General features: G+C 38.5%; 2 protein-coding genes across 5 annotated transcripts in view; both read left to right on the top strand.

Moving 5' to 3' along the window:
- LOC105484694 (kinesin family member 14) overlaps positions 1 to 26,301 on the top strand; it is a 70,762-nt gene extending 44,461 nt beyond the window's left edge. For 3 of the 4 annotated variants that reach the window (XM_071077738.1, XM_011746533.3, XM_024793734.2), the window contains 9 exons: positions 1,099 to 1,199; positions 6,655 to 6,749; positions 10,562 to 10,786; positions 10,978 to 11,165; positions 16,424 to 16,582; positions 17,843 to 17,965; positions 21,829 to 21,903; positions 22,959 to 23,091; positions 23,775 to 26,301. In XM_071077738.1, coding sequence (XP_070933839.1) covers positions 1,099 to 1,199; positions 6,655 to 6,749; positions 10,562 to 10,786; positions 10,978 to 11,165; positions 16,424 to 16,582; positions 17,843 to 17,965; positions 21,829 to 21,903; positions 22,959 to 23,091; positions 23,775 to 24,154 — 1,479 coding nt within the window. In that variant the 3' untranslated portion in view covers positions 24,155 to 26,301. Of the gene's footprint in view, positions 1 to 1,098; positions 1,200 to 6,654; positions 6,750 to 10,561; positions 10,787 to 10,977; positions 11,166 to 16,423; positions 16,583 to 17,842; positions 17,966 to 19,778; positions 20,284 to 21,828; positions 21,904 to 22,958; positions 23,092 to 23,774 lie in introns of those variants that run through there. The other variant, XM_024793735.2, reaches the window with a different exon arrangement.
- LOC112427234 (large ribosomal subunit protein uL16-like) lies at positions 13,738 to 14,432 on the top strand. Its single transcript, XM_024793833.2, has one exon. The coding sequence runs from the start codon at positions 13,902 to 13,904 to the stop codon at positions 14,391 to 14,393; it is 492 nt and encodes a 163-aa protein (XP_024649601.2). The 5' UTR covers positions 13,738 to 13,901; the 3' UTR covers positions 14,394 to 14,432.
- Positions 26,302 to 27,688: the final 1,387 nt, after the last annotated feature.

Genomic DNA, 27,688 nt, shown 5'->3' with positions numbered 1-27,688 from the left:
TGCGAAGTATATTCATAATAGAAAATCCAGGCCGGGCGCGGTGGCTCAAGCCTGTAATCCCAGCACTTTGGGAGGCCGAGATGGGCGGATCATGAGGTCGGGAGATCGAGACCATCCTGGCTAATACGGTGAAACCCCGTCTCTACTAAAAAATACAAAAAACTAGCCGGGCGAAGTGGCGGGCGCCTGTAGTCCCAGCTACTCGGGAGGCTGAGGCAGGAGAATGGCGTGAACCCAAGAGGAGGAGCTTGCAGTGAGCTGAGATCCGGCCACTGCACTCCAGCCTGGGTGACAGAGCGAGACTCTGTCTCAAAAAAAAAAAAAAAAAAAAAAAAAAAAAAAAAAAAAAAAATCCAAAAAGGCTGAAAGCAATCATACCAAAGCATTGACAATGTTTATGTGAAAATGATGGGTTTATGAGTGGTTTTAATTTTTTTCTTTGTGTTTATATGTATTAATAATTTCTAAATTTTCTACAATTAATATGAATTGCTTGTGTTTTTAGAACAACAAAAGTAGCGTGGAGGTCATTTGATTATTCTTGCTTTGATATATACTTTAAAACCTAGTGGTTGAATTAACCTAGCTTTAACTTACCTCCTACTTTTAACCATTCATTGCAATTTTTTACTTATATTTCTGTATAATTATACTGTCTCTGAATCAAGTTCTTTGTAGCATTTTGCTAGAACTGTAATTGTTATTACTTTAAATATGTAAAATATAGACTATAATCCTGATCAAGATATTCAACCAGGAAGTGACTACATCTTAACTTCGTCAGATTATTCTTTTGTGTCTCTCCTGAGGATTTTATTGTTTATGTTTTTACTATTCTTATAAATCTCAAGTTTATTATTCCTGAATTATTTAATGATTTCTATTGTTTTTATTAAAAGTAGATGTCTTTTAATATCATCCGTATCATCGTGTGATTGATAATTTGATCAGGAATGATTTTTTAGACTTATCAGATAATATATAATCTTGCTATTTTTATGGTTTAAATGTAACAAAGGATTTAGTCTTTTTTTTCTTAGTTACTAAACATTTTTTTCACCCCAAATTAACTGAAACTATATATTATATTTTTCTTAGAGTAATGGTAGTAACAGAGATGAAGATGTCTTTTGTGATCCTGAAGATGAATGGGAACCTGACATTACAGATGCACCAGTTTCTTCACTTTCTAGAAGGAGGTAAAGACATTTTTGTTAGTGGTTTTCTTGCTCTGTGTGCGCGCGCGCGCGTGTGTGTAAATTGTATATCATATATATTATTTCCTTATTTTAAAAGAACCATTGTCATGATAGATGTCTGGATAGGAAACCCAGAACTATAAGAGGAATAATATGTTATTTGTCAAATTACAGCACTTAGGGCATTAAATTGTTTATTAGTCAGAAGAGAAACCAGATTTTCAGTGTTTCATCATGTAAGTCTTAAGAGCAACTTAGAGTAGCATAAATTAAATTTTCCGTAAAAATGAACAGTATTTAATTACTTTTAAATTACCCTTTCTCTGGCCAGGTGTGGTGGCTTACGCCTGTAATCCCAGCACTTTGGGAGGCCGAGGTGGGTGGATCACAAGGTCAGGAGATCGAGACCATCCTGGCTAATATGGTGAAACCCCGTCTCTACCAAAAATACAAAAAATTAGCCAGGCATGGTGGCGGGCTCCTGTACTCCCAGCTACATGAGAGGCTGAGGCAGGAGAATGGTGTGAACCCGAGAAGTGGAGCTTGCACTGAGCTGAGATCGCTCCGCTGCACTCTAGCCTGGGCGACAGAGCAAGACTCCGTCTCAAAAAAAAAAAAAAAATTACCCTTTCTCAAGAACTTGATATATTCTATGATATTTTCTTGTAAGGTACAGAATTTTAAATGCAGTAAACTAGTATGAACTCCACAAAAGAATAAATCATGGTGATAGACAACTTCTATATGTGACAAATGTTGCTTATTAACTCAAAACATAAAAGTCTTCCATGGTGAATAATAGATGCTTTTCAAGGAAAAACTAGTTCTGCGTAGATCTCAGATATTTAGATTATAGAGAGGCAAAATGGTATCTTGGAAAGGCCTTGGAGCCAATTTAGCCTCCTAGTTTGGTTTGGTTTTTAAGCAAGTATTTATTTGATGACTACTGTCTGCCATGCCCTGAGGAAGCAAAGATGAATACAAAATACTCCCTGTCCTGAAAGACCAGGAATTGGGGAAAGTAGAGGCAGGAGCAGTTGACAAAAACCTGAACTGAGGCCAGACAGAAGGATTTTTAAATGCAGTGAAGAGGAAAGTGGAGTTTATACATATTCAGGATGCAGAATCAATAGAATGCAGAGACTGGTTGTGGGGCTGAAGGTGTGAAGGGTGCTAGGATGACTCCTGGTTTTAAATTGGGTGACTGACTAGAGGAAAGTCGTGTTGCCTGAAATGGAGCATTTAAGAGGAGTTTAATTTTGAACATGAAGAATTTGAGATTCTCAGGGGACATCCAGGTGTATATTTGGTTTTAGAACTTTGGTGGATGGAGCTGGAGATTTTTTGGATATAAGGGTCAATAGTATTTATCTGTCAGCAGAAGCATCATTGTTTCTAAGAGCATTTATTAAATGCTTACTGAGCCTTATCTCACCTAGTACACACTACAAACCTATGAAGTAGATATTGTCATTACCCTTATTTTACAGATGAAAAAACTGAGAATTTAGAGAGGTTGAGTGACTCGTCCAAAGTCACAGAGCTGATATGTCTGGGTGACTCCAAAGCTCCTGATTTTCTTAACTGCTATGCCATATCGCCTCTCCATTGTATATGAAATAGTAGCATCCTTCTGTTTAAGCTAATTGTTTTTTGTTTTCTTAAACTTCATTGCCTTCAGCTGCAGATCAGAATCCATTCGGGTTTCTAAATTGTTTTAGGCCTATAGCATTGTTTTTGACTTGGCTTATTTTAAACTCATTTATGATTTTCCTCAAAGAGATGAAACTATTTTATAGCAGCTTTCCCCCATTAGTTCTGCTTTATTGGTCATATGATAACCTCTAAGCTATGGAAAGAAATTGCTAATACATAGCAAGCATTATCCTGAATGAAATACAAAGCATATCTTTTACACAGAAATGAGCTCGTTGAGTGTAGGGAACATGTCTCTATCCCCTACAATATAGCATAGTAAAAAGGTCACAAGCTCTGATATCAGGGTCCTGGGTTCTAATCCATGCTCAGTGTGGTCATGTACAAGTGACATTACATCCCTAGCCTTCAATTTTCTCATCTAAAATGAAGACAGTAATATATACCTACTTTATAGGGATTTATTATTAAGATTAAGTGAGGTCCTATGTATAGAGCAGCTGCTGCTCCTGCTACTTCTACTATGACCACCATGATTGACAACATGGAACTCATGATGGTTATGTTGCAGAGTTGTTACGAGGATTAGAGATAGTGCATATAAAGCACATATTACAGTGGGTGGGCATTCAATAAATGGCAGCTCTGATTATTAGTGGATGCTTAATATATATTGAATAAGATTAAATCTTAGAATACAGAGAAGCTGATTTCTGTCCAGTACCAGTAACAGATGGTAATATCTTCAAGTGATTTGTATTGAGGACTTGAAACAGCTGGCTTCTGGCACTGAAGTGAGCTAAATATGGTCCTTAGGTGAAATTGAGTAGATAGAGTTTGAGATATTTAAGCCAACTTAGAGTAACCCAAAAATTTAAACCAGACCAATAAATTCATCAGAGAATGATTTATGAATATCTTTGGATTTTAGGATTGCTAGTTTTGTATTATTTTTATTATAAACATTTTTTTTTTTTTTTTTTGAGACGGAGTCTCGCTCTGTCGTCCAGGCTGGAGTGCAGTGGTGCGATCACGGCTCACTGCAAGCTCCGCCTCCCAGGTTCATGCCATTCTCCCGCCTCAGCCTCCCGAGTGGCTAGGACTACAGGCGCCCGCCACCATGCCCGGCTAATTCTTGTATTTTTAGTAGAGACGGGGTTTCACTGCGTTAGCCAGGTTGGTCTCGATTTCCTGACCTTGTGATCCGCCCACCTTGGCCTCCCAAAGTGCTGGGATTACAGGCGTGAGCCACTGCACCCGGCTATAAACAGATTTAAACTTTGTACATTTAGAATTGTAAATCACAATATAACCATTAATAATGAGCATTAAACTTTTAGCCTACTGGGGCCCGGCGTGGTGGCTCACACCTATAATCCCAGCACTTTGGGAGGCCGAGGTGGGTGGATCATGAGGTCAGGAGATCTAGACTATCCTAGCTAACACTGTGAAACCCCGTCTCTACTAAAAAATACAAAAATTAGCCGGGCATGGTGGAGGGCGCCTGTAGTCCCAGCTACTCGGGAGGCTGAAGCGGGAGAATGGCATGAACCTGGGAGGCGGAGCTTGCAGTAAGCCGAGATCCCGCCACTGCACTCCAGCCTGGGTGACAGAGGGAGACTCCATCTCTAAAAAAAAAAAAAAAAACTTTTAGCCTCCTGTATGTTGGTAATTTACATCATATTTTCTGTTGACTTTTAAGTTAATAATTAGGGAATCAGCAGAAATTTAAAATGTTACCAAAAATCAAAACATCTCAGCGTTTTCTAAGATTTTCAAATTGGGTGTTTTCATTCCACAGAGATATTTTTGGATACTTCTATAATTTAAAAGTATCATATTTTTAAAAAATGAATTGCTCTTAGTCTGAGACCTTGTATATGAAGTTTCAGCCTTGTAAGAATGTTTATGACAGAATTCCAAACTCTGAGAATGCCTGCAGGTAATGGAAACACTGACAGATTCTTAATTATAGAACTTCTACTGGGCAATGATATGCCACAGTCGTTCTGCAATAAAATAGACTGGTTTGGCTGCCTCTAAATTTTGATATATACTGTTGACAGTTAAAAGTAAATTTCCCTCTGATGTTAAGTAAAAACTCTTTGAAAGTAATATGACAAGCATTTTACTTGGGTTTAAACATTGTTTAACTATGATATTGTTGCAAGAATACTTGTTTTCCTAGTTTAGACTTGCTGTAATAATATACTTTTTTTCACCGCTAAGTAGAAAAACTGTAATATTTGAGAATTGATATTTCCTTTCCCTTTTATCAGTCCTATTTCTGTGTTCTTGTAGGAGTTCATAGCGAAAATTTTATATTTGAAACATTTAGGCTACTAGTGATAGAATGCTTTGGCTTAATAATCTTTTCAACAAATAGTATTTTTCTTTGAGTGGCCAACTGTAGTACAGAGTTGTGTTAGGAAAAAATACTTCAAAGGATCCACTAAATTTAGATCTAGATCACTGCTCTGTTAGTTTCATCGACATAGGAATTAGAATTTGGGTTTAAAAAATTTATAGATGAATGGCAATATGGAGGTAGGCTGCTTTCTCCAGTAGCAGAAAGGGTGGCCTCCATTTTCAAGAAGCAAACAGAAAGAAAGAAAATAACGGCTTAGGCAGCCAAGCAAACTCAAAGCAGAAATTGGGGCATTTTTATAGGCTGAGGAAAAAGAGGTCAGCAAAAAGAGCAATTAGAGATAGAAACATTTCTTCCATTTGTACCACTGCTGCACTTCACAGGTATTATGCTTTGCACACAGTGTAGCAGATACCTACTTTCATGTTTATTTACCTAAATCACTTCCCTGTTTAAAATCTTTCCTTGAAACATTGAGTACACATGGACACAAAGAAGTGAATAATAGACACTGGGGCCTATTTGAGGATGGTGGGTGGGAGGAAGGTAAGGATTGAAAAACTCTTTAATACCATCAGGTATTATGCCTGTTACCTGTGTGACAAAATTATCTGTAGACCAAACCCCCACAGCATGAAATTTATCCATGTAACAAACCTGCACGTGTACCCCTTGAACCTAAAATCAAAGTTGAAAGAAAATAAATAAATCCCAACTCGGCCACTTAAAAAAATAAGATAAAATCCTTCCCTGGATAATTTCCTCAGGATAAAATCCAAGCTTTATTGACATACAAAGACCACTTCAAGCTGGCCCCTGTGCACCTCCCAGCCTCATCCCTTGGTGCTCTCTCTCTTACATTATAAGCCACAGTCCTTCTGAACCTCGTTTGGTTCATTGCATGTACACTACTTTCATTTATCAAGTCTTCCTGTTGCTTGTGCCTGTTTCCCAAGCCTGCCCTCTGTTTGGCTAAGTTTTACTTATCCTTGAGGGTCACTGCTCCAAGGAGGCCCCCTGGCTTCTTGGGCCAGGTGAAGTTTTTTTATAGAGTCTACCACAACACTCTATGCCTTCATCACATTCATTACTTTATTGTCATTATTTGCCTAATTTATCTCTTTGGTTCCAGACTTTAAGCCTAGTGAGCCCAGAAACCAGGTTTGCCACATTTTACCACAATATCCAGAGCCTGTAAATAGTAGTGCTCAATAAATATTTATTCTGTTTAATTAACTATCTGCCTAGAACAGTGCCTGTAAATAGTACAATTCTTGCTCAGTTAACCAAATGAATTTTTCCTTGGATGAAAATTTTTAATGAAAAACACACACATGAATGTCCATTTTCTTTAGAGAACTTATAAGTATTCTTAATAATATTATTCCATGTGGTATAGAACTGCTAATCTTATGGTTTGTCTTTTTTCAGGAGCAGGAGTTTGATGAAGAACAGAAGAATTTCTGGTTGTTTACATGACATACAAGTTCACCCAATTAAGAATTTGCATTCTTCACATTCATCAGGTATTTTTTTCTTCACATTTTCTGCATGGCGAGAAAAGCATTAAGTCCTTGTTCTACCATTACATTTTTTCTTGTCCTTGTGCAAATCATTTCATTTCCTGGAAGCTTCCGATTCCTCTGTAAAATTCCTTTCCACTTCAAAAATTCTGTGCTCTGTGATTTATTTCAAAACCTTTTAGTAGAATAGCTAATTCAAATGTGGAAGATGTGTTCATTCCAAAATGTATGAGAATATTACTTCCTTACAAGTGAAAAAAGCAAAGTGCAGTGGATTATGTATTTTATTCTATCAATTGTGTGAGGAAGAGAAAAAAGAAGATGTGGACATAGGTGCTTGTAAATGAATAAGATCTCTCTGGAGAACTACACCAAAACCCCGAAGTGCTGGTTGTACATGGCAGCATGGGGATGGAGACAGGACAGGAAGGAAGGCACCCTTTTCACTGCATACCCTTTGGTTTCTTCTGAATTTTGCATAATGATCTATGTATCATCTATCCCAAAATTATTTCAATTTTTTAAAAAAAGTTAAGGAATTATTCCTGTAAATATTTTGTACCGATATTTATTATAATGTTATTTTAAAATGTAGGAGGAGAGGATACACTGTAAATTGTATATGTGTAACTACCTATAATAATTACAATTTAAAAATTACTACCTGCTGGGCCAGGCAGCTGCATGACTGGTAATCCTAGCACTTTGGGAGGCTGAGGTGAGTGGATCACCTGAGGTTGGGAGTTCTAGACCAGCCTGACCAACATGGAGAAACCCGGTCTCTACTAAAAATACAAAATTAGCTGGGCGTGGTGGCGCACGCCTGTAATCCCAGCTACTTGAGAGGCTGGGGCAGGAGAACCGCTTGAACCCGGGAGGCAGAAGTTGCGGTGAGCCGAGATGGCGCCACTGCACTCCAGCCTGGGCAACAAGAATGAAACTCCATCAAAAAAAAAAAAAAATTACTACCTGCTAACAGTAGATTACTATGCAGCAATAAAAAAGAAGGAATGACTGATTCACACAATAACCTGGATGAATTCCAGAAACATAATGTTGAGTTAAAGAAGCCAGATCCAAAAGAGTGTATACTACATGATTCCTTTTATATGAAGTTTAAGGACAGGCAAACTAAACTATGGTGACAAAAGCCAGAGTAGTTTAGAACTGAATACTGGTTACCTCTGTTGGGAGTTAGTAACCCAGAAGAGGAAACCTGTTGGGATGGGATGGTGGAAATGTTGTATACGTTGAACTAAGTGGGGTTTACATACGTATGCATATATAAATCAGCTGTACACTTTAAGATATATGCACTAAATATGTACACATATTTAGTAAACAAAAATTTTAAAATAATTATGTAACATAATACCTATTTGATAAAGGTTCTAATAGAATATGAGTAGCCATAAAAGGTATTATATCTCATCTTGACTTAAAATTTTAGAAATTAGGGTTTCTTTTAGGAAGATAATTGTGATCCTACTACTTATTTAATCTAAGGTAGATTAAAATATGCTGTGGGTTTTTTATTTACCAGCAAAATAAAAAGATATATATCTGTGGTAGCAACTTATTTATTTGGTATTATCTGAGTAAGATACTTTACAAAAATAATTTTAAGGGAAGTCAGAGATAGAAAAGGTCTTTGCTTATTTGCGGTTTTCAAAGACGGAAATGGAAACCCACATGTGAACTTAGTAGGACCCCGTCTGGGCAGCTGTGAGTGGTGGAAGGGGCACCAGGCCTGGGGATGAGGGGCTGTACCCCAGTGTCTAGCACTTTCGAGCTTTGGGAAGTTGAGCAAGTATCTTAACTTGTAAAATTCAGGGCCATATATTTTACTGTATTTTTGCAGATGTTTCTAAAATGTTTTTATTGGATTTTAGAATGCATTAATACAATTATCTTCTTAAATAGAGAATATATAGTTAACTATTCTATAGTCATTATCATCATAATGATATTGAGTCATCGTTACCCTGCTGTAGCTTTGGGTTTTGTAGCTTTTCTTTTTTCTCTTTACAAAACCAAACTCTTTTTTTTTTTTATTTTTAGTAGAGACAGGGTTCACCATGTTGGCCAGGCTGGTCTTGATCTCCCAACCTCGTGATCCACCCGTCTCAGCCTCCCAAAGTGCTGGGATTACAGGCGTGAGCCACCACGCCCGGCCTTCTTTTTTTTTTTTTTTTTTTTTTTTTTTTTTTTTTTTTTTTTTTTTTTATTGAGAGGAGTGTCGCACTGTCGCCTGGGCTGGTGTGCAGTAGTGCCATCTTGGCTCGCTGCAGCCTTTGTCTCCGTGGTTCCCACAATTCTCCTGCCTCAGCCTCCCGAGTAGCTAGGATTACAGGTGTCCACCACCATACCCAGCTAGTTTTTTGTATTTTTAGTACAGACAGGGTTTTACTATGTTGGCCAGGTTGGTTTCGAACTCCTGACCTTGTGATCTGCCCATCTTGGCCTCCCAAAGTGCTGGCGTGAGCCACCACATCTGGCCCAGAAGCCAAACTTACCTTTGTTCTAGTTTTTTAATATTGCCCACCCTATGCCTTTATTCTATCTCCTTTTAGTTTGCTGCTTTTAAACACCTATGAAATGGACCAGAAAACTTAATCTTGTCTATTAAATAAGAATAATTATACTCAATATATTAGAACTCCAGGATAAAGTTATTTCCAGAGGTTCTGAATGAATCTTTCAAACTTTTCATTTATTTCTGGTTTAGACAGTGCTTAGAAGATCCATCTCTCAGAGATGTGCTATATAAACTCTAGATAATCAGTTGGTTTTAGCCTATCTTGATTGTAATATACCTCAACGAGAAACTATTGTAAAGTAGAAGTACTGAGACATTATGTTTTTTTTGTTTTTGATTTTTGTTTTTGAGATGGAGTTTCGCTCTTTTTGCCCAAACTGGAGTGCAATGGTGCGATCTTGGCTCACTGCAACCTCTGCCTCCCGGGTTCAAGCAATTCTCCTGCCTCAGCCTCCCAAGTAGCTGGAATTACAGGCGCCCACCATCATGCCTGGCTAATTTTTTATTTTTAGTAGAGACAGGGTTTCACCGAGTTGGCCAGGCTGGTCTTTAACTCCTGGCCTCAGATGATCTGCCCACCTCGGCCTCCCAAAGTGCTGGGATTACAGGCGTGAGCCACTGTGCCTGGCCCAACCCTGTCTCTTAAAAAAAAAAAAAAAAAAGAAAGAAAAGAAAATTAATTCCTACCAAAAAATAAACAAAGAGATTAAACCAATGGTTACGTGGGATATTTGGATTCTCTATAGTCTCATAGTACAGTCAGGGAGCTACTAAATCTATGGATTGATTGATGCTGTTGAAAGGTTAATTAATCCACAAATGGAATTGTGTTTTCACTTTAACATATAGAAATGAGGCTGAATTGAAATAAGTATAGCCTACTTTGAATTTATTGATCAATGATCCTATAATATGCTTGCATTAAAACATTTGTTTGAAAGTATTATGCCTGAACATTTTTGGAAGAGAAATAGTATATGAGTAACACTTGCAAGCAGCAGAGGGGTAGTTTCTGCAGAATTAACATTATGGAACACCCTGGAAATCAACATATGCAGCATAACATGGAAGATATACTTCCAAGTACAGCATAGCATACGATGTTATATATACTATTAGTTTTGTTTTTCTAATTCCACAACGAACACAAAAATGCTTTGTTGTTGTAATACATTTAAATCGTGCGGAAATACATAAAGTAAGGATCCCATTTTTTAAAAAAAGAAAGTATTATTCCAAAAACAAAGCTTAAAATGGCTATTTTCTGTTGATCTAGGTTTAATGGACAAATCAAGCACCATTTACTCAAATTCAGCAGAGTCATTTCTTCCTGGAATTTGCAAAGAATTGATTGGTTCTTCATTAGATTTTCTTGGACAGAGTTATGATGAAGAAAGAACTATAGCAGACAGCCTAATGAATAGTTTTCTTAAAATTTATAACGGGCTATTTGCCATTTCCAAGGCTCATGAAGAACAAGATGAAGAAAGTCAAGATAACTGTAAGCAATCCCACTGCTTTTCTTAACTCACATAAATGATTATTTTCTGCACATTGCACTTCGTTTTGAATGATTATTTGGCACATCTGGCATGCATCTTTTAACTGTGTTAAATGTTTTAATGATGATCATATATGAGTTATTTTATTTGGATATTATTTCTTCCAGTAATTTTTCTTCTTCTTTCAAAGTGTTTTCTTCTGATCGAGCAATCCAGTCACTTACCATTCAGACTGCATGTGCTTTTGAGCAGCTAGTAGTGCTAATGAAACACTGGCTGAGTGATATACTGCCTTGTACCACCAACATAGCAAGACTTGAGGATGAATTGAGACAAGAAGTTAAAAAACTGGGAGGCTACTTACAGTTATTTTTGCAGGTAAATTGATTTGCTTATTATCATTTGAAGGATTCATTTAATAATTATTTATTGACTTTCTACTGTCTGTATCTTCCCCAATATTAGCTCTGTATGATTTTCAAAAGTACGTTCTGTTTTGAAGTCCTGAGACTGTGGATGTCTGTAATTGATTTATGGAACAAAGACTTACATGGCTCTCTCTGTACGAGTAGTTCTAAGTGATTTACAAATATTAACTCATTTAATCCTTATAACAACCCCAGCAGTGGGCACTGTTGTTATCACCGTCTTGTAGATGAGGAAATGGAGGCACAGGGAAAATAAATATACCATCCAATGTTACCTAACTAGTAAATGACTGAGTTGGATTTGGATCCAGGCAGTCTCGGGCCCAGTTCATGCTCTACCATTATACCATGCTGGCCCTCAATAAGGGATAGTGGGAAGAGAGACGGAGTCTTGCTCAGGGTATGGGATTGGGTTTCAACTCAGACTCAGTTGGCCACAATCCTGCTGACACAGAGACAAGGAAATAATTTTGTTTTCCTGCTTATCTTGTGTCAGATAAGATTAGGTTTGGCTGTAAGAAGAAGTAAGATGAAAGCTTATTGTCTCTCACATAAAATCTAGATGTAGACATAGTGGCTGTGATCCACAGAGTCCTCAGGATCCAGGCTCCTCCCAGTGGTCCCCTCCGCCATGCCCAAAGTATAGCCCCTGATTTCATGACCCACCATGGAGGAGCCCCATCTGAGCTCAGCAGAGCAGGGTAGAAGGAGTGGTGAGAAGGATAGGGCGAAGTTTGCCTTCTTTTTTGTTTTTTTGTTTTTTTTGAGATAGAGTCTCACTCTTGTCACCCAGGTTGGAGTGCAGTGATGCGATCTCGGCTCACTGCAACCTCCGCTCCCGGGTTCAAGCGATTCTCCTGCCTCAGCCTCTCAAGTAGTTGGGATTACAAGTACCCACCACCATGCTCGGCTAATTTTTGTATTTTTAGTAGAGATGAGGTTTCACCATGTTGGCCAGACTAGTCTCGAACTCCTGACCTCAGGTAATCTGCTCCCCTCAGCCTCCCAAAGTGCTGAGATTACAGGTGTGAGCCACCATGCCTGGCTGAAGTTTGCCTTCTTTTAAGGGAGGTTTCTGGAAATCACCATATGACACATCTATTTATATATCTTTGGCTAGAATTTTATCATTTGACTACATCTAGCTGCAAGTATCATGAGGAAATTTATTTTTTAAAACAATTCTGGACACCTATATTCCAAGCCAAAAATCAAGGGATCTATGGAAGAAGTGGAAAATTGATATTGGAGAATACTTAGTCATCTACCATATTAACAAATTCCTTCATAAAAATTCATTGAATGTACAAAAGGAGCAGATAAGGAAATAATGGTCGAGTACAGTGGCTCATGCCTGTAATCCTAGGACTTTGGGAGGATCAGTTAAGCCTAGGAGTTTGAGAGGAGCCTGGGCAACATAGCGAATAATAAGTATCCAACTTGTTAGATACTTTGTCTCTAAAAAAATTTTAAAAATCAGCCAGCTGTGGTGGCATGTATCTGTGTTCCCAGCTACTTGGGAGGCTGAGGTGGGAAGATTGCTTGAGCCCAGGAGTTCGAGGCTACAGTGAGCCATGACTGCACCACTGCGCTCCAGCCTGGATGACAGAGTGAGACCATGTCTCAATAATAATAACAAAAAATAAACAATTTTAAAGAAAATACTAAGAGGGTTAGATTTCACTTTTAAAAAAGGATAATTAGACCGTGTAATAAAATGTTCTAGAACACTTGAACAAATTTTATGTTATAGTGCCCATCAAAAGACTTTCCACATTCTATTATTGCGGTAGAATTTTTGTTGTGTCAAATACTTCCTGAATGGGCCGTTTACTAGCTGGGATGTGGAAATCTTTAACTGATCTAACTAGTAAACTTGAAATCAGATGATTGTTTTTAATGTCCGTTGTTCTCCCTCAGGAGGATTTTCTAGGTCTCCCCAAGACTTGGTTAGGCACCTGTCTTATTTGCTTCTCTAGTAACCCTGAACTTCACCTGTTATGACTTTTAATATAACATACTATTTATAAACCTGTACATCTCAATGGACAGTTAGCTCTGAGAAGGTAGAGGACAGTGGGTGTCTTTTTTCACAAGGCCCTATTATGTGATAGATGTTCAGTTGGATACTTGTTATTGAATGAATTATGAATTCATATGAAGGATGACTTTGGACATAGGTAATGAGGAAATAGATGACTAAGACGAAGGGTGGGGTTGGTGGTGGACTGCAAACAGGTGTGGATGAAGTAGTAGATGAAGGAGAATTTCTGACAGCCTAGAACTATGAAAATGAAAGGTAGGACTGGCCAGAGAGCAAAGCTAGAGAGCCAGAAGAGAAGGGTCTGACTTAAGTTCGAGCCTAGGAAAGGAAGCTTGTTGAAGGATGGTCAGTGCTTAGTTGGCTCTCAGATTTTAGAGGCAGTACTAGAATAGTGGGAGAACACACGAAACAAAAACTCACTACTGGCACTTGAAAAACTGATGTTTGGCTCTTTCCCTTCGGCTCACCGCTGAAGATCCTGGTGTCGCCACGGGCCGCTGCCCCGCCCGTTGTTACCGGTATTGTAAGAACAAGCCGTACCCAAAGTCTCGCTTCTGCCGAGGTGTCCCTGATGCCAAGATTGGCATCTTTGACCTGGGGCGGAAGAAGGCAAAAGTGGATGAGTTTCCGCTCTGTGGCCACATGGTGTCAGATGAATATGAGCAGCTGTCCTCTGAAGCCCTGGAGGCTGCCGGAATTTGTGCCAATAAGTACATGGTAAAAAGTTGTGGCAAGGATGGCGTCCATATCCGGGTGCGGCTCCACCCCTTCCACGTCATGCGCATCAACAAGATGTTGTCCTGTGCTGGGGCTGACAGGCTCCAAACAGGCATGCGAGGTGCTTTTGGAAAGCCCCAGGGCACTGTGGCCAGGGTTCACATTGGCCAAGTTATCATGTCCATCCGCACCAAGCTGCAGAACAAGGAGCATGTGATGGAGGCCCTGCGCAGGGCCAAGTTCAAGTTTCCTGGCCGCCAGAAGATCCACATCTCAAAGAAGTGGGGCTTCACCAAGTTCAGTGCTGATGAATTTGAAGACATGGTGGCTGAAAAGCGGCTCATCCCAGATGGCTGTGGGGTCAAGTACATCCCCAATCATGGTCCTCTGGACAAATGGCGGGCCCTGCACTCATGAGGGCTTCCAATATGCTGCCCCCTTCTTAATACTCACCAATAAATTCTACTTCCTGTCCAAAAAAAAAAAAAAAAAGAAAAACCGATGTTTGAACGCATGCTAAATTAGTTGTGCCTCCTTGGGCAAACTGCTTAAATTTTTGAGTCTCCTGTTTCTCACAGGAAAATAAAACTGGGAATGCCTACTTGGCAGGACTGCTGTGAGGATCAGATGAATTAATGTTACAAGAATGTCTCTCGGCCGGGCGCGGTGGTCAAGCCTGTAATCCCAGCACTTTAGGAGGCCGAGACGGGCGGATCACGAGGTCGGGAGATCGAGACCATCCTGGCTAACACGGTGAAACCCCGTCTCTACTAAAAAAATGCAAAAAACTAGCCGGGCGAGGTGGCGGGCGCCTGTAGTCCCAGCTACTTGGGAGGCTGAGGCAGGAGAATGGCGTAAACCCGGGAGGCGGAGCTTGCAGTGAGCTGAGATCCGGCCACTGCACTCCAGCCTGGGAGACAGAGCGAGACTCCGTCTCCAAAAAAAAAAAAAAAAAAAAAAAAAAAAGAATGTCTCTCTTAGGGTAACTGGTGTGTAGTTTCTTTCCTTCTTTTCGTTTTCTGAGAACACCACTTTGAACTGAACTGTGGGTTTCAACTCATAGCCCTGTGGGAAATCTTACACAAGGAATCAAGGATGGAGAGACCAGGTGACTTGGAGGGGAAGTTAGATTAAGCTCAGGAGTGACTTGTGTTAAGCTAGCAAACCTGAATTTAGTGACTATTCTTTCTACTAAGTATAGTTTGAGAATCCTTTTCTTGTAGCAATACAATGAGCATATTCCACAAAGCAGGCCAAGAGAAGTATTTTGAAGAGACACTACAGGGGGCAGGTAACAGAAAGAAGAAAAGCTCAAGAGAAGCTTCCTTATTCCTTTTTTGTATGTGTTCTCTGAGTGCATGTGGGAAGTCTTCTGTTTGAAGGGGTTTGGGTTTTTTTTCACCCCTTTTGCTTCCCCTTCCTCTCCCTCTCGATTTCTTTTCTCCTGAGAAAATCATATCTTTATTAACTGTCAGATGGTTATCAGAACAGGAAAAGTTCAGAGGCAAAAGAGCCACCCTTCTTTTTCTTTCTTTTGGCTTTTACTTATTAATTCTGCCTTACATTTAGTTAATTTTATACTTACCTTATGTCTCCTATTAGTGTGTATGGTCTTTGAGGGTGGAGACTGTCTTACTCATTTTATCACCTTTAGTAGCCACAGGGCTGCATGTTTTCTGGTTCTGAGACGTTTATGAAGTGAGATCACTATATCAATAAATGCAGAATTTATTTTCTCCAGATGATTTTTCTTTTTTTTTTTTTCTTTTTTGAAAATCAGCGAGACAGAGTCTCGCCCTGTCACCCAGGCTGGAGTGCAGTGGTGCGATCTTGGCTCACTGCAATCTCCGCCTCCCAGGTTCAAGTAATTCTCCTGCCTCAGCCTCCTGAGTAGCTGGGATTACAGGCACCCGCCACCACGCCCGGCTAATTTTTGCATTTTTAGTAGAGGTGGGGTTTCACCATATTGGCCAGGCTGGTCTCAAACTCCTGATCTTGTGATCTGCCTGCCTTGGCCTCCCAAAGTGCTAGGATTACAGACGTGAGCCACCATGCCCGGCACATTTTTCTTTCCTTTTTTTTTTTTTTTTTTTTTTTTAAGGTGGAGTCTTACGCTATTGCCCTGGCTGGAGTGCAGTGACACAATCTCAGCTTACTGCAACCCCTGCCTCCGGGTTCAAGCAATTCTCATGTCTCAGCCTACTGAGTAGCTAGGATTACAGGCGTGTGCCACTATGCTTGGCTAATTTTTGTATTTTTAGTAGAGAAAGGGTTTTACCATGTTGGCCAGGCTGATCTTGAACTCCTGACCTCAGGTGATCCACCCACCTCAGCCTCCCAAAGTGCTGGAATTACAGGCTTGAGCCACTGTGCCCGGCCCTTATCTTTTCTTTACCACCTGTTATAATGTCATGTATCTGATACACTTGTCCATTTTTATCTTACAGGGATGCTGTTCGGATATTTCATCAATGATAAAAGAGGCTCAAAAGAATGCAATCCAAATTGTACAACAAGCTGTAAAGTATGTGGGGCAGTTAGCAGTTCTGAAAGGGAGCAAGCTACATTTTCTAGAAAATGGTAACAATAAAGCTGCCAGCGTTCAGGTAATTTAACAATGTTAGTTTAGACAGACTTCATCAGAGGGAACATTAGACTTGATAATAGTATAGTACTAAACATGGCAAGTTCTTTTTAAGTTTTCAGAATAGCTTGCACTTTTAGTAGTTTTGCAATAAGATTTAAAACTGTTTGGGCCGGGCATGGTGGCTCATGCCTGTAATCCCAGCACTTTGGGAGGCCGAGGCAGATGGATCATTTGAGGTCAGGAGTTCGAGATCAGCTTGGCCAATAGGCGAAACCCCCATCTCTACTAAAAATACAAAAATTAGGCAGTCACAGTGGCCCATGCCTGTAATCCCAGCTACTCAGGAGGCTGAGGCAGGAGAATCACTTGAACCCAGGAGGCAGAGGTTGCAGTGAGCTGAGATTGCACCAGTGCACTCCAGCCTGGGTGACAGTAAGACTCCATCTAAAAAAAAAACCAACCAAACCAAACAAACAAAAAAAAACCTTTTAAATATATTGGATTATTTTGCAAACCTTATTTTACCTTTCGGATCCTTAATTTGATGCTAGCCATCTACTGTGGAGTGTTTTCTCAGCCAATCAACACATGAAAGACCCTGTAATACCAGAAAATTTGTATCTGCTTACTTTCACTATTTATGCTATTGAAAATATTGTATTATATTAGAATGTTGCTGTGCTCTGGCCAGGTGCGTCGGCTCACACCTGTACTCCCAACACTTTGGGAGGCCAAGGCTGGTGGATCACCTGAGGTCAGCAGTTCAAGACCAGCTTGGCCAACATGGCGAAATCCCGTCTCTACTAAAAATACAAAAATTAGCTGGGTGTGGTGGCAGGTGCCTGTAATCCCAGCTACTCAGGAGGCTGAGATAGGAGAATAGCTTGAACCAGGGAGGTGGAGGTTGCAGTGAGCCGAGATCGTGCCGTTTCACTCCAGCTTGGGTGACGAGTGAAACTCCGTTTCAGAAAAAAAAAAAAGAATATTCCTGTGTTCTAGCAATATAGAGCCCTGCTTAAAGATGATGAACTTTCTTTACAATATGTTATATATGGGATACTAAATTACAGATTTGCTAATTTTATTTCTTTGTAGACTACAGACTGTTAGTTCTTATTCTAACTTTAGTTGAACTTAATAAACTTGGGCTGTATTATAGTCCTAAAGTAAGCAGAAAATGTAACTTAATTACTTGATAATTTAAAATATATAAAACCTAAATTTAAATAAAATATATAAAACCTAAATTTTCTAGTTAATGCTTAAATACTTTTTCTAGGAGGAATTCATGGATGCTATTTGTGATGGTGTAGGCTTAGGAATGAAGATTTTATTAGATTCTGGACTTGAAAAAGCAAAAGAACTTCAGCATGAACTCTTAAGGCAGTGTACAAAAAATGAGGTAAGATGAATAAAAGAATATTCCGTATAGTACTAAATAATATGTAAAGTTGATTTTTTTCAATCAACAAATTAGATTTCTGTAAATTCATGTTTTAATTTGTTTTATTTTTCACTGAAGAGGCTGACATCATGATCTTATGGTGATATTTTCCCAAGTTATTCTTAATTCACTGCAGCCTCTATTGTTAATACTTTCCTTGATCCTATTGCAGCTATTTTCAAGAATTCAGTCTGTAAACTCCTAAGCAGAGAGTGGAGTGTGGTAGTGACACCTAGTGTTCGCTTTCTGGTTGTCATTTTCTTCCTTAGCTTTGTTTAGGCCTTGCCTCTTCTAAGAATGGAAACTATTAGTAACATTTATTGATTCACTATATTGAACTAAATATTTTTCTGGGGCATTCACATAAGATATTTCATATCAAGATACAGAACCAATAAGCATTTCAGTGATTTCCTAAAATATGTGTCCTCCCATCCTCCAGCTAACTAACATTACTTAGTACCTTAGGAAAGATCTGGGTTTTAATATTAGAAGACACATATTTGAAACCTGGTTCTATCACTTTCCACTTATCATTTAGCAAGTCACTTAATGCTCTGACCCTATTTCTTTACCTGTCACATGTAATCATACCTACTTCACAGGCTGTAAACTATTTATTGATTAATTTCCTCTGACAGTTACTGGACTAGGTGCTTTACATGTAACAGTGGTAAATCTTAGCCATTTCTTTAATGGGTTTGTACTTTGTCAGTAAGAAAAAGCCCTATGAATATCATATTTCATATTCATGTCACTTTTCAAGGTGGGAATTTATATTCTTCATTTCATTGAATTGGAGTACTTTGCCTAATTACACAACTATTAAGCCCTGAGCCAGGATTTTATATTCTGCCTGACTCCAAAACTTAACATGTTATGTAAATAAGTTTTTAAAACTATTGTTCATGGATTAATTTTCTTTATTGACAATTATTGTTAGTGAAGTGGGGATTAGGAAGATAAAAATTCAGATTCTTATGAGACTGAATTTCAGAGACTTGTCTGTTTTAGAGTCTTGTCACAACATATTAAAAGCATCCCTGGCCAGGCATGGTGGCTCATGCCTGTAATCCCAGCACTTTGGAAGGCCAAGGCAGGAAGATAGCTTGAGCCCAGAGTGTGAAACCAGCCTGGGAATCAGCGAGACCTCGTCTCTACAAAAAATACAGAAATTAGCTGGGCATGGTGACATGCACCTGTAGTACCAGCTACTCCAGAGGCTGAGGCAGGAGTAGTATTACTTGAGCCCAGGAGTTTGAGGCTGCAGTGAGCTGTGATTGCACCACTGCATACCAGCCTGCGCGACAGAGCAAGACCTTGTCTCAAACAAACAAACAAACAAACAAAAACCATCCCTGTCCATTCCATTGCTCTTGCTGGAGTCAAGTGGCTGGGGCAGTGCTACCTGGGGACATTGAGGTTCCTGAGATCTTAGCTACTAGGATGTCTCCTCATTTATATACATATTGTTTGATCTAGAAAAGTAGATCATGTGGAGGACTATTGCCTTCTGTCCCTCTGGGTGGTTGTTTCTGGGAAGGCATGGAGTAAGTTAGTTTTTTGTTGTTGTTGTGTAGAAAAACCTTGGTATTAATGTACTTCTAGCTCATCTTAGAATCTGAGGTGAAACTCTGTGTAAGCCACAGAGATTCTCCATCCCTTTGCTCATACTGCAGGGTTATACAGATTTCTCTCTGCCCAGAAAAACTCCATCTCAGAATAGGGGAAAGACATGGAACATTAAGCTGCTCTCCTATTTCCTATGTAGCCTTGAACAACTTACCTGAGCCTCAGTCATTCCATTTTTAAATGAGGATGATCAGGCTTACTTCATAAAATTGTTTGAGGATCATATGAGATGAAGAAACAACATATATGAAAATACTCAAAATGTAGTGCCTGGTAAATCTTAAGTCATTCATCTTACTTGCACGCGTTCTCTTTTTCTCAATATATGTCTGTCTCCCTCACTTTGTGTTTTTTTGTTTTAAAAAATAAAAAGACGGGTGGGTGCGGTGGCTCACACCTGTAATCTCAGCATTTTAGGAGGCCGAGGTGGGTGGGTCAAGAGATCGAGACTATCCTGGCCAAGTTGGTGAAACCCCATCTCTACTAAAAATACAAAAATCAGCTGGGCATGGTGGCGCATGCCTGTAGTGCCAGCTACTCAGGAGGCTGAGGCAGGAGAATCGCTTGAACCTGGGAGGCGGAGATTGCAGTGAGCCGAGGTTGTGCCACTGCACTCCAACCTGGCAACAGAGCAAGACTCAGTCTCAAAAAAAAAATTAATTAATTAATTAATTAATAAAAATAACACATTGTTACTAAATTTAGGAGTTCATATTGTCACTAAATCAAGCTTGCGCTCCAGTAGGCATGAGGCTGATTTCAGTTCCATAGTGCAACTTTGAAGAAAGGGACATACTGGGCTGTCAAAGGCTCATTCAGACCACCACTGACACCTCAAATTTGGTTTTGCTCGGCAGCAGCACCATTTATCACTAAAACACTTCACCATATTTGCAAAGTGATACCACTTTTGCAGTCTATCACTATTGCAAAGAATTTCTGCTGGCAATAAGTGCAGAAGGGTATAGAATAAATTAAAAGTATAGATGAAATAATATATGGGAATGTGCTTAGTAAGCTGTTGAAGTAGGTGCAGGTGTTAGCCTTGGTATTGTTTTGAGGAAATAAGCAGCAAAAGGGCCAGGCCCATCCTGTATACAATTGACGCTATCTACATACCCTCCTTTCTCTCATTTTCTTTCTATAGTATGACAAACCTGTACTTTGTTATTCATGGTAGGGTTTTATCTATTCTTGTAAGTTAAAACTCCTCTAAGAACCTATAGAAGAAGGATAAAATATCCAAAGAAATAGAAAATAAGCTGAAACATAAAAGGCATTGGAGCTACAATTTTAAAGCTGGAGTCAGGAAGGAAAAATAATTTGGATATTCTTTTTTTTTTTTTTTCAAGCATGTAACACAAATCTGAATTAAAGCTAGGGAAGAGCTCTGTGAGCAAAACCAATTAAATACTGAAAAAGAATTCCCCGGCAGAAATTGAGCAGGAAAGCACCTTAGGGGGCAGCATTGGATAGAATAAAAGCAAAGGCTTAGAATTTAGATGTGGGCTCCCACCCTAGTTCTCCGTCTTAGGAGTTAGGAACCAAGGTCTGTTTCCTTACCTGTAAAATGAGGTACACCATGGGCAGCATAGGACTATAATGGAGAATCAAATAATAAAACATTTGTAAAGTTCTTATAGTATTTGCTTGATATGTTACCCCTTTCCAAGGGAAATTTTAGAAATTTCATATCTATAAATACTTAAGTATAACAAATTCTGTTATAACAAATATTAGAGGGTGTCCATATTTAATATAGAAATCAATGTGCAATTTATTTTGAAAGAAATTATTAGTGAATACAGGTGAATTAGACTGATTATTTTCCCATGTCACAGGTAAATAGAAAATACAGACTAAGTATATGATCAATGTGTTTAAAAGGAGAGTAATTGCTATGGCTTGAAATTTTTTATGTAAATAAAATAAATGAGAGAGATTACAAAGTTGAGCTCTTAAAAGTAAAATAAACTTATTTGGAAAGAAGTCAATGTGCAATTTATTTTGAAAGAAATTTCACATAAATGATTTAAGTACTCTCAAGCTATTTAATTGCAATCCCAGAAATAGAACTCCAATCTTTGGGCTTCTAGACTAGAACTTTGTAAGTCTGGTCCTATGCAATTCTATGATTTTTATACTTCTGAATAATAAAGTATAATAAAATATTTTAACATTCTCTATAGGTTACCAAAGAAATGAAAACTAATGCCATGGGATTGATTAGATCTCTTGAAAACATCTTTGCCGAATCGAAAATTGTAAGAGAAGCTTTAAATTGATTTTAATTTTGCTTATTTTTTATCATTTCGCTTGGTTCAAATTTAGATATTTTTATTTCTGTTTTTATCCTTAGCCAGAGACAACTCTTGTATATGTTTAATTGTAGCATGTAAGATAGCTCTTTATGTTTTTCATGTGTGTCATAACTTACTAGTTCTAGTAATGGATAAAGGATTGTATAGAAATTTTTAAATGTGTCTGTTTCTTATTGCTACTGGTTTAATACCTCAGCTTTTGCTTGGATGGTCATTATAGGCTAAAAAATTGTGTTTAATAATCATTGTGGGCCGAGCGCGGTGGCTCAAGCCTGTAATCCCAGCACTTTGGGAGGCCGAGATGGGCAGATCACGAGGTCAGGAGATCGAGACCGTCCTGGCTAACACGGTGAAACCCCGTCTCTACTAAAAAATACAAAAAACTAGCCGCCTGTAGTCCCAGCTACTCGGGAGGCTGAGGCAGGAGAATGGCATGAACCCGGGAGGCAGAGCTTGCAGTGAGCTGAGATGTAGCCACTGCACTCTAGCCTGGGTGACAGAGCGAGACTCCGTCTCAAAAAAAAAAAAAAAAAAAATTGTGCTCGAAGATTTTAAAATACAGGTGAATTAGATAGATTATTCCCATGTCACAGGTAAAGAGAAAAATTAAGTATATGATCAATGTGTTAAAAAGGAGAGTAATCGCTATGGCTTGAAAATTTTTATTTAAATGAGAACTATTATAAAGTTGAGCTCTTAAAAATGAAATAAATGTATCTTTTCAGGTACTGGATAATAAATGGCACTGTTACTTTATTCCTTTCTCATGTAATAGGATGACAGACTTTGAAAATTAATTGAAAAGTCTGATATCTTTTGAAAACAGTAATTAATATTGTATTTTGGTCTTGCTTATAGAAATAGAGTTAAGCACTGGTGAGGAAATTAAACTCTCTTTCTTAAAGAGAAGATTCTGGCAAATGAAATCATATTGACTGAGCCTTACTGCCATCGAACCTGTTAATGTATTATTTTAAATATTAACTTTATTTATACAGAAAAGTTTCCGAAGACAAGAAGAAAACTTTGAATACCAAGATTTCAAGAAGATGGCTAATCATGCTCCAGAATTCTTAAAGTTAAAACATTGCTTAGAGAAAACTATTGAAATTATTATTTCTGCACTGAAAGGTATATTCTCAAATGGAGTTTATAATCAGAATTTATATTTTAAGGAACCTTAGACATCTTTCCTTTTTTTTGAGATGGAGTCTCGCTCTGTCACTCAGGCTGAAGTGCAGTGGCTCGATCTCAGCTCACTGCAACCTCCACCTCCTGGGTTCAAGTGATTCTCCTGCCTCAGCTTCCAAGTAGCTGGGATTACAGGCATGTGCCACCATGCCCGGATAATTTTTGTAGAGATGGGGTTTTACCATGTTGGCCAGGCTGGTCTCAAACTCCTGACCTCAAACAATTCACCCACCTCAGCCTCCCAAAGTGCTAGGATTATAGGCATGAGCCACAGTGTCCGGCTGATATCTTTCCTTTTTATTTCTAACCTTTTCATTATTTTAGTCATTAACTGAAGCCTGCCCAATGCTACTTCACTGATATTAGTTACCCATATAGGAACTTGTATTTATAATTAAATTCCCACGTAATATGTCTATCAGTACTTCTGCCTAAATAATTAGATCCTAAAAAACCAGGTGCTTATCTAGCAAATAAACACTTTATGTGACTAATCTTCAGTAGTTTGGAATTGTTTTGATAGGGTCACTCTGACTTGAAAGATATCTAGAGTCTATAAAAGTCATAAATGCCTGATGAAAACTGAAAAGACTAATTAACCTTTCCCCCTCTCTCGCATATAGGATGCAGTAGTGATGTAAATCTTCTCCAGAATTGTGTTGAAAGTATTCGCAACTTGGCCAGTGATTTTTACAGTGACTTCGGTGTGCCTTCTACTTCTGTTGACAGCTATGAGAGTAGAGTAACTAATGTTGTCCACAAGGAACTAGAATCTCTAGCTAAGTCTCTCCTCTTTTGTTTTGAATCTGAAGAAAGCCCTGATTTGTTGAAACCTTGGGAAACTTATAATCAAAATACCAAAGAAGAACACCAACAATCTAAATCAAGCAGGATTGATGGCAGCAAGAATAAAGGTGTACCAAAGCGTGTCTATGAGCTCCATGGCTCATCCCCAGCAGTGAGCCCAGAGGAATGCACACCCAGTAGGATTCAGTGGGTGTGAATACTGATGTGTAGGCACTTTTATGACCACCCATGAAAGAAAAAGAACACTGGCTAGGCAATTTTCTCTATGCAGGAAATTATATGCAAAATTCTCTATGCAGGAGAGTATAAAGAGAAATCAGTACAGATATTTCAAAAAATTCCATATCTTTTCATCTTTAAAGTGTCTTTTATTGCCGAGGCGCGGTGGCTCACACCTGCAATCCCAGCACTTTGGGAGGTTGAGGCGGGCGGATCATCAGGTCAGGAGTTCAAGACCAGCCTGACCAACATGGTGAAACCCTGTCTCTACTAAAAATACAAAAAAATTAGCCAGACATGGTGACGCACGCCTGTAATCCCAGCTACTCAGGAGGCTGAGACAGGAAAATCACTTGAACCTGGGAGGCAGAGGTTGCAGTGAGCCAAGATTGTGCCACTGTATTCCAGCCTGGGCAACAGAGTGAAACTCCGTCTCAAAAAAAAAAAAAAAAAAAATCTTTTAATCAAAGGCTGGGTGCAGTGGCTCACACCTATAATCCCAGCACTTTGGGAGACCGAGGCAGGTGGATCACCTGAGGTCAGGAGTTCGAGACCAGCCTGGCCAACATGGCGAAACCCTGTCTCTACTAAAAATACAAAAATTAGCTGGGCATGTTGGCACTGCCTGTAATCCCAGCTACTAGGGGGGCTAAGGCAGGAGGATCACTTGAACCTGAGAGGCAGAGGTTGCAGTGAGCTGAGATAATACCACTTCACTTCAGCCTGGGCGATAGAGCGAGACTCCATCTAAATAAATAAATAAATAAAATACCTTTTTATCTTTAAAGTGTTTAACATTGGTATACTATCCGTAGTTGGTTCATTAGTCTGTTTATAAAGGGTTATTTTCTTATGAGTGGAAACCTGAACAATCAGTTACCTTTGTGCCTATGCCTTCTCTCTCCTCAAACAGCTGGGATGATGTTTGTGGGGAAATGGCCTATACAGGTTTAACTAAGACAACTTAATTTGCATCGTTAATCAAAAACTCTTTTCTCAAAGGGTTAACTGGTTGCCATTTTGAATAGTATGTTCAAGGGTGTAGCTTCCTATTTCTTTCCAAATTATAAGTAGCTACCTAAATATAGTGTAATTATATATTAATAATATGGCTTTCTGGCATAATAGTTTACTGTGTTTATCTGTGTTCCACAATGGGTTTATGAATATAATTTAAAATAATTAAATGTTGCCAGAATAATACTCAACTGTTGGATGAGGTTAGGAGATCAGAGACTGGACCTTCTCTTGATAATGCTTGTTTTGTTAAAGGTATAATGAAATAATTTGTATATGGTTTGATGAAGATTAAAAATCCTTATATTCCACAGCTTTAAAAAAAAAAAAAACTTTATTTATGATCAAGTAATAAAGATAACATTCTACTTGTGGGATCTTACATTAAGGAAATAGTTTGACATTTTTGCCTCAAGAGTATGTATAATTTGAAGAGATACTTATTAACTCTGCTTGAGTGATATTGAGCAGTTCCTAGAGAACAAGTCATTTAAATAACCTGATCCTTTCATTTGCCCTTTTCAAATTTACAGATACTACTTGTACATTTGGCATAACTAGTTGAAATTGGCCATTAGTACCATGTATAAATCTGATAGTTTCCTTGTTAGGAAGAGGTTGTAAGTAAATATGGTCACTGCAGTCAGAACAGTATTAGTGAACCTGTGTGGTGGTTTCAAGCTCTTTAAAATGTAGCACATTTGCTTTCATTTCTTTTTTATTTTTGGCATTTGACCTTGTATTCTTTCTGAAGCTCTATGTGTATTTGTATTTAGTCAATACTCTGGCAAGTAGCACTTTGCCTGTCCAGTTTGCTGGAGTGTAGATGTACATATGAGGATTTCCCTGGAGGTGCACTTCTTTGAAGAACTTCCTAAAGTATCTGTATAGTAGTTTTCATCTTAATATTCAGTATTTAATCTTCAGTTTGTGCTTTGTAAACTTATGACTTAATTGGTCAGAAACTTTTTAGTGTCTTTATAAAATTTTGTATATATATTTATACTAAATACATTGTGATACTGTATTTGAATGAATGATGAAATAATATTTGCTATTGGAATCATGTGCACTGACAAATGTTATAAAGAGAATGCCTTTAATAAATCTTTTCAGCATTAGAATTGCCTCTTGGTCTATGCTTTTTTATTTTACTGATTTTCTTTGTTTACTCTTCATTCAAAATAGCTCTGCCTTGATAATAGCTAGGCTAGTGTTGAAAATCAAATTAATAATTAGGAAACACTAAACAAATATTAATATTGTCATAACAACTACTTTTCTTTTTTTAACATTGTTCTGCCTCTCTTTAGTTGATTATGCCAGGAATAGATTTATCACCATGTGGTATGTGGAAAGAGCATGAGCTTTGGAGTTTGACATGGTTTTCACACGTTTGGAGTGTGAATCCCAGCTAGGCTGCTTAGTAACTACATGACCTTAGACATGTTACTTACTGTCTTCACTCCCTTTCCTTCATCTGCAGAAAGAAAAGCAATACCCACCTCATGGATATCTATGAGCATTTAGTGAGAAAAATGTGGGAATAACTCCTGGCAAGTAGTAGACTATTAGTAAGTTTATTTTCTGTCCTTTTCATTACCAGCTACAAAACCCTTGCTATGTATATAAGATCACTCTTGGTGCAGGCATATGCCATTTATAACATTCTGCCAATGTACCAAATTATATTGCAGCCCTTTAAATATGGCATATTTGAAAATATATCTGCTGTCATTTTGTCCCATGATAATAAATGGACAATAAAGATAACTAAACATTATCTTCCTGCTCTTAAAGAAGGTATAATGTGCTATGTGTCCTCCATGGAGTCCATCTGAAAGTTTTAGCAAAAGGTTATGTTGTCTAGTTAGCTAACTAGCATACTTCACTTTACAGAGCCTAACTGTGTGCCAGTAAGCATTTCAAGGTTTTCCCTAAATATGGAAAGTAAGAATTAATCACAGGTGAGGGGAAAAGGTATCAGTAGTTTGGTTCAGTTTAAAAACAGTTCTATGCCCAGCTTCCTGTGCATGATTCATCAGGTAAGTTTGTGCTCCGGATTTTGCAAGTTACAGTCATTGCATGATATAATCAAGACTGAGCTTTTCCATCTTTCTTCCTTTAGCCAATATTAGTTTATGGGATTTTTAGATGTGGAACATGGCCATTAAGTTTGTTTTAATATCTCATAGCTAGGTTCATTCGTTCATTCCAATAATTATTTACTTAATGCTAGGTATGCTTTTGGTGTTAAGCCATAACAACCTGAAAAAGATTAGATTGCCTCATGGACTTTTGAAAGGCCCAACTTATTGGATCCCAGTTGTTCATAACATTGTATTTTCTCAATGTCAAAGACTTCTAAACACGCTAAACTCAGCCGGGTGCAATGGCTTATGCCTGTAATCCCAACACTTTGGGAGGCTGAGGCGGGTGGATCACTTGAGGCCGGGAATTTGAGACCAGCCCAGCCAACATGGTGAAACCCCAT

This window comes from Macaca nemestrina, chromosome 1 (assembly GCF_043159975.1).
Source record: "Macaca nemestrina isolate mMacNem1 chromosome 1, mMacNem.hap1, whole genome shotgun sequence".
NCBI classification, from domain to species: domain Eukaryota; kingdom Metazoa; phylum Chordata; class Mammalia; order Primates; family Cercopithecidae; genus Macaca; species Macaca nemestrina.
The sequence above is the reverse complement of the archived record's forward strand: the minus strand, read 5'-3'. Positions and strand labels throughout refer to the sequence as shown.